The 7763-nt window shown below is 40.8% G+C and overlaps 1 protein-coding gene across 1 annotated transcript; it reads left to right on the forward strand.

Moving 5' to 3' along the window:
• Window positions 1-4843: 4843 nt before the first annotated feature.
• On the forward strand, window positions 4844-5854 carry LOC149149365 (uncharacterized). The gene has a single exon (XM_089442461.1). It carries the CDS (start codon window positions 4844-4846, stop codon window positions 5852-5854), a length of 1011 nt encoding a protein of 336 aa, XP_089298587.1.
• The last annotated feature ends 1909 nt before the right edge of the window (window positions 5855-7763 follow it).

The raw sequence follows: 7763 nt of genomic DNA on the forward strand, positions 1-7763 counted from the left end.
TGATGATGCTAAAATTGAAATGGATTTTGTATTATAGATAATTTGGTTATAGGTTGTCAAGAAAGAGGGACATGCAAGGAAAATTGTAATGAAGATGCAGATATTTGTGGGATAGAATTGTTGTCGCTGAAGAAAAGAAAAAAATGTTTACGCTGAGAACGAAAATTTGCTGTAAAAAATTTAGATATGTGGAAATTTATGTTTACAGGTTAGACTATAGTTTAAAGAAGTTGAGTTCTAGTTCAATAGTTGAAATTGCTTCTAAGAAAGGATTTTGATATGTATCTAAGCTCTATGCTAAAATATGGTAAATTATTTCATACTACTGAGTGTTTGGCTGAAACCCAGGTTGAAACCCTTGAAAACCCCAAGGGAGATATTTCATCAGGTTTTTCTTTCAGGTTTTCTCCTGAGTTGAACAAGATGGGTCACAGGGACTAGCAACAGTCCTGGGTTACAGGACTCAACATATATATATATATATATATATATATATATATATATATATATATATATATATATATATATATATATATATATATATATATATATATATATATATATAAACATTGTGAATGATTATGACATTAATTGTATTATATTTATTTCACATAATAGGGAAAGATGCTATACATAAATTGTACACTAGAAAAACCACTAGAAGAAAGAAAATACTAAATATTTATACGTGAGGAAATATAAAGCAAAGAGGAAAATAGTCAACTAGTAACCATAAGTGCCAAGAAATTAGTAGATATTGCAAAAGAAACATTGTTTCATAAACATACAAAAATGTTACAGGAAAATCCATGAGGTTTTGATCCAGAGATATAAAATAGGCTAAAAGCTAAATTTTTTTAGAATCTCCTGAAACCAGTGTAAAATCATAGTGTTCGTCGTCCTAATTCCAAGGACGCTTTAATCGCCTCTATCCAACTTCGTATGAAGAATTTATGGAAATTTGAAGTTTTTGACAAACAGCTAAAAAGTCAACAACAAGGTTGACTGCGCTGCTGAGTGGACATGCCATACAGGTGACATCATCAATTGATTGTGTAGGGTATAGTTGGAGGTGGACCAATCATGTTTTGACATGTGGCATCATCATACATGTTGTAGGTGGCAGTTTTTGATTGGTTAGTATGGTTTGAGGTGACCCAATAAGAGGTTGCCACATCGCCCAATCGAAGGGTGCCACATGGCCCTCTATGATTACCTAAATTTTTTCTAAGGGTCGAATGGCCTCGGTGAGGTTCAACCCCTAGGCCTCCAACAACACAACTTTGCACTCCACCATCGTGCCACAACTTTGGTTCTTAATGTATGGAGGTCATCGGTTATATTTACTTTCATATGTCTTGGAATTTGGGAAGAGAGGACAGGTGGTTAGCCTCGATCTGAGGTCACATTAATCATCACATAACCGTGGCAGAGTGGAGAGGGGCAAGTGGTAAGCGCTAGCCCTATGTTTCATGTGCACCCATATAACTAACAACAAGATTTAGCGAGAGGGGTGGGGCACTTTGCCCTAGCCTCGGTTCCATCAATACTATACAAACTATGGCGCAACGGAGGGAGTGGATCGGGTGGCACCCGGTGCATGCGGGCCCCTGGTCCCATGCTGTTTCATATGACCACAACCACAGGTGAAGGTGTTTATCCAGTGGGGGAAAGCAATTGGCCCTTGGCCCTGGTCCTGGCCCTATTGACAACATATGAAAATGTCGTCTGGAGCAGAGGGTTTAGCTGACGGGGGTGGACAGTTAGCCCTCGGCGACATCACTCCACGCGACCCAATTTTTGTGCTTAAAGGGTTATGGTGTGTTTTAATCAAGTGAAAAAATGCATCTTCTTCATAAGGAAACACATTGGTTCTAGGTGAAATTATCACTCAGTGGACTGTGTAAAGGGAGAAATCGTCACCTAATTAGCAGGTTTTGCCAATTTTCAGGACAGATAGCAGAGCTTGGCTTGGAGACACGTATCTTGCTCAATTTTTAACTTTTTTGAGTTCAGAAAAACCCAAGATAGGGGGTTTTGAGTGTCCTGAACTCAATGGCACCCTTAGATTTCTAATTTGAGCACCTTATGATGGATTTTTTGTAGAATAAACTCTTTTAGTGTTAGAGGCAGAGACAATTTTGAAGCAATGTGAAAGCATCTTTTAGCATGGAGAGAGCCCAGTTAGAGGTTTTTCATCCTTTCAGTTTCATCTGCAACAACTGTTACTTCTATAGAGAAGCCATTTTCAAACTTTTCTCAATGTGTTTAGGAGAAAATCTCTTTTAAACTTGTCATTGTGAAGGAGTTTTATGTTTACGCTTATGATTTCAGGTGTAGTACAACATAATTACGAATCAAATGGGAACTATTGCCTCAAATTGGATACTCAAACCCAAAAATCCCAAAAAAACATGAAAAAACAACCCAAAAATAAAAAGTGCCGATTCTGCATCACTAATTTTTTTCAGAGTAAGTTTTCAATAGTTTTTGAAAATAACAGTGAAAAACAATTAAAGCCATTTTTTTTGGTGGAAAAAACCCCTTGAAATCGAAAAGTGTTGATGACATAATAACGTCTTTTTTTTTTCAGGGTACATTTTCAACATTTTTTAATAATGACATTAAAAATAAAATATCATGATTCTGAAAAAATTTAAATTTCCAATGATTTCAAACATGACGCTAATGATAAAATATCACGTCTTTGAAAAGCCTCAAAATTCCAACGATTTCTAAGCATAACATTAAATTTAAAATATCACTTCTTTGAAAAAATTAAAAATTCCAACAATTTTCAAGCACGGTGCTAAGAAAAAATATTTATAATTGTTTTCATCCATAACATTAAAGATAAAATATCACAACTTAGAAAAACATTAAAATCTTGACAATTTTTCAACCATGGAATTAAAACCAAAGATGATGACTACAAAACAATCTTAAGTTTTCAAAATATTTCAACTATGACATTATGGAAAAATTTTATGACTAAAAAAAGTTTAAAAATGAACACCTGAGTGAAAGAGTTATTATACCAAGAGTATTTTTTTTTAAATGTTAAACATATAGCAATTTTAAAATCTTAGCCCACAAAACATAGAATTGGAGCTAGTGTATTAAAAATAGAAATGAGAAAAGAATGGCGAACGGAGCAGCAAGAGCGACCTTAGGGTTTTGACAGAACCCTGCAGGTGGCAGGTCTGTCGAGAGCAGAACCAGTGGTAGCCGCAGGATGGCAGAATGCAGGTGGACGGCAGCATACGGGCAGAAGACATGATGCCCACCCAGGGGAGGGCTGTGTGCCTCCCCCTTCACCGAATGACACCGCGCGGCATGCAGCAGATCGGGACAATACAAATGACGATGGCGGAGGCTATATGGACAACGACCAACAGAACAATCAGGACTCTGAGACAGAGAACAGAAAAACAGTAAGTTCCTCAACTTGCAAACCTGTAGCTGCTAATAGACCAAAGGTTTTCTTCCCAAGTGAAAGAATCAATGCTCGAATACAATACATGCGTGATCATGCATTGATAGGCAAGTTCATAGGGATCTGGCCAACAGAACGTGCTCTCAGAGCTTGGATCAATACAGTATGGCGTCCAAAAGGAGAGATTACCCTGCATTTGGGAGCAAAGGGCTTCTTCACAGCCGATTTCACTTGTCTGGAAGATCACATCAGAATCCTAGAGGGCGGTCCTTACTTTTTTAACTCAGCGGGCCTCTTTCTCACAGGTTGGGTGGAAAGATTCAACCCAGATAAAATAGATTTGAGTTATGCGCCAGTGTGGATAAGGCTATACTCATTGCCCTTGGAATACTGGGAAGAAAAGTCTCTAAAGGAAATAGGAAACTCTATTGGAGAATTTGTAAGGATAGCAGAGGAAACAAGACTCTGCCTGCACACTTCATATGCTCGGATTTGTGTCTACATGGATCTCAAGCAACCATTGCCAGACACAGTAAGCTTCTTTCACGAAGACACTGAATGGATTCAGGTCATAGATTATGAGCAGGTGCCATTTAGATGCAGGAAATGTCATGACATTGGACATCTATACAGAGATTGCCCTCTAAATAAAATACCCAATACTCCTTCCATGGATGGATTCACCAAAGTGGTCAACAGAAGAAGAGGAAATAAAAAAAATACCAGCACTCCCAAGGCAAATCTGAGCAATAAGGCAAATACAAGCAACAGATACGCTCCACTAAACAATACCGATGGGAGGGATTCAGAAAAGGACCAGGAATACGAAGACGCAGTTCAACAGCAACAACAAGGGGAAACGTCAAAGCAAGGGGGACAAAAAGGCACACACTCTGACCACAGGACAGATCCAAGTAAAACAATGTCAAAGCAAGTTGAAAAAATGGATATGGAATTCCCTATGCAAAGAGGAAATGCCTTGAAAGCAACTGAAGACACACTTCAACAGCCCCAAATCATGGATGAAGACCAGGTGCCCCTGGATATAGGGGAGCTAGATATCCCAGGTTTGGAAGAGGCTTGCCGCATGAAGAACTTTGAATGAATCCCAGAACAGCAAGTGAACAACCTAGTAGAAGTATTAGGCAGAGCTCAGAAAAAATACTCTCTAGGGGTCCAGATTGGCAGTCAATGGGATGGAAAATTCATCACCAAGGATAGCAAAAAGAGGGGAAGGAAAACAACACTAGAAAGAACAATCAAAATAGGAGAAATACTGGTTGAGTCAGGGCAATATGCCAAGCTATCTAAATACTACGACACAACCCCCCACCCTTCTCAATGAAGTTAATCTCCTGGAATATCAGAGGGCTTAATGGCCCTAGGAAAAGAAGAATCTTAAAAAATATGTTGAAGCAAGAAAAACCCAGTATCCTCTTCCTGCAGGAGACGAAATGTAGCTCCACAGTGTTGGACAAAATAGTTGCTACGGCTTGGCCAGGAGGACTAGTCACAGCAGTAGATGCACAAGGTGCCTTGGGAGGATTAGCAATTCTTTGGGACGCCCGGATCATCAATCTTAGCAATATTCTAGCCAACAAAAATTTCATCCAGGCCACATTCCACCTCTCAGGAACGAATGCCCATGGACTGTTAACAAACGTGTATTTTCCTCAGGAAACAGCCCAAAAAAGCCTACTCCTCAATATTCTGTCAGATCTCAACAGAGACAGACCACTTCCCCTGTGGATATCTGGAGGAGATTATAACATGATAGCCAGCATGGATGAAAAGAGAGGAGGCCGATTCAAAACGAACAGTGATGACGGCCTTCTAAAAAACTTCATCAACAGCAATTGGTTAATGGATATCCCCACAAACAACGGCATAGTTACCTGGACAAACAAAAGAGCTGGCACGCACCATATCGCCTCCCGCCTTGATCGCTTTCTAATCTCTGACAACGCTACCAATGTAGGTGGAGAATTCACAGCCTCTATCATCCCTTGCTCCGGATCGGATCATTGGCCCATAGAACTGCAATGGAATCGGCCAGGTAACAATCTCAGGCGCCCCTTCCGCTTTGAAGAATTTTGGTTTGCTCATCCAGAATTCGAACAATTCATCAGAACAACTTGGACAACTTTTAATGTGACTGAGGGCTCCAGAATGGCCAGATTTCAACAGAAACTCAAAAATCTCAAAAAGGCCATCAAACAATGGAATCACAGGGTTTTTGGCAATATCTTTGATGATCAGGCTCGACTCAATGCTGAAATGAAACAGGTACAGCAAGCCCTCATTAACGGCGAGCGAACAGAGGACCTTTCCACGAAAGAACAAGAAATCGAATCCAAAATATTAGAAAGAGCCAAGCAGGAGGAGATTCTTTGGCGGCAGAAGTCCAGAATTCGTTGACTGAAAAGCGGGGAGAAGAATACGAAATTTTTTCATAAATCCACTGTTCAGCGAAGAATGATAAACCAAATCACTCATGTTCATAATGAGCAGGGAGAGAAGATTGAAACGCATGAGGGCATAGAAAAGGAATTCATAAACTACTTCAAAAATGCCCACCAGGAGCCCGATGTCAACAGAATACCTGCAATCCATCAAATTGTCCAGAACATACCCAAAGTCATAACGGAAGAGCACAATAGTTTACTAATCAAACCCATCAGTTTGCAGGAAGTGGAAGAGGCTGTGCAGCACATGAAGGAAGGAAAGGTGCCAGGGCCGGACGGATTTACAGCAAATTTCTTTCACAAATTCTGGGACCTGATAAAAATCGAGGTCTGGCAGGTTGTTGAAGAGTCCAGAGAGCTCAGATGGATGTACCCGGGTTTAAATGCCACTTTTATTGCCCTTGTGCCTAAAGGAGAAGACGCTAATACCCCGGACAAATACAGACCTATCGCCCTATGCAACATGATATATAAGATAGTTTCTAAAGTCATTGCTACCTGGCTCAAAAAGATCCTTCCTCTCATCATCTCACCTGAACAATCAGGTTATGTTGAAGGGCGTAAAATTACGGATGGAATTATTCTTACGCATGAATTAATTCACTCCCTAAAGCTGACCAAAAAGCGAGGTATGCTCCTCAAGCTAGACCTTTCTAAAGCTTTTGACAGTCTCAGCTGGGTTTATATCCAAAAAATTCTAATAGCTTTTGGCTTTGCTCATTCATGGGTCAGATGGATTTTGAGTCTCATATCATCCGCTTTTTTCTCAGTGTTAATCAATGGCTCCCCTTTAGCTACTTTTAGACCCACTAGAGGCATAAGGCAGGGAGATCCTCTATCTCCCTTTCTTTTTGTCATCATGGCTGAAGGCTTGGGTAGAAGTATCTCAGCAGCCAAGCTAGATGGGCGGCTAAAAGGGCTCTCCTTTCACAATTCCCCGACCCACACCCACCAGCAATTTGTCGATGACAACATGCTATTTGCCCACCCTTCAGTCCAGGAAGCACGTCTTGTCAAGTCCATTCTAACCACTTTCTCTGAAGCTTCTGGCGCTCTTATAAACCGTGTCAAATCAAAGATTTTCTTCTTCAATACCCCTGTGCCTACACAAAGAGCCATTGAACGTATTCTTGGTTTTACTTCAGCCTCCCTACCTTCCAAGTACTTAGGCGCCCCTCTCATGAGTTCCGCTCTAAAACATTCCTCCTGGAAACTGCTTTTAGAAAAATTAGAAGCTCGTCTTCTCCTATGGACTCATCGTACGCTGAATATGGCCAGCAGAATAGTTCTCATCAAAGTTGTTCTCAACTCCATGCCACTATATCTTTTCTCCATTCTTGCTGCACCCAAATGGGTCCTCAAAGAAATCAAGAACCTTCAACGAAGCTTTCTGTGGGGTGGCTCAGGACAAAATCGAAAATGGGCGCTACTTAAATGGGAGAAAGTTTGCCTGCCCAAACATACAGGAGGCATAGGCCTCAGGGATCCTGAACACAGCAACAAAGCAATGGGAGCCAAAATTTGGTGGCGATGGTTGGCCTATCCCAGCATTCCATGGGCATCCCTCTGGACAGCCAAGTATGCTAGCAACTACCCAACGGAAGAACGACTGCGCATGACTGAAACAAGTGCTGGATCAGCAATCTGGAGCGCAGCCATTCAACACGGATCTCTCATTCAAGAACACTGCTTCTGGGAGATAAAGAACGGAAGCATAGCACGGTTCTGGGACGATTCCTGGCAGCAGCTGCCAAAAATGAAAGATGTCCTTCAAGAATTCCCACCTGAGGATAGGGAGATAAGCCAGCAGGCAAAAGTCAGAGACTTCTGGGCAGAGGATACCGGACAGAACCATCGAAAAT

The sequence above is a fragment of the Pinus tabuliformis genome, chromosome 9 (assembly GCF_031772625.1).
Source record: "Pinus tabuliformis cultivar Carrire ecotype Pingquan chromosome 9, CPIR1, whole genome shotgun sequence".
Classification (NCBI taxonomy): Eukaryota; Viridiplantae; Streptophyta; class Pinopsida; order Pinales; family Pinaceae; genus Pinus; species Pinus tabuliformis.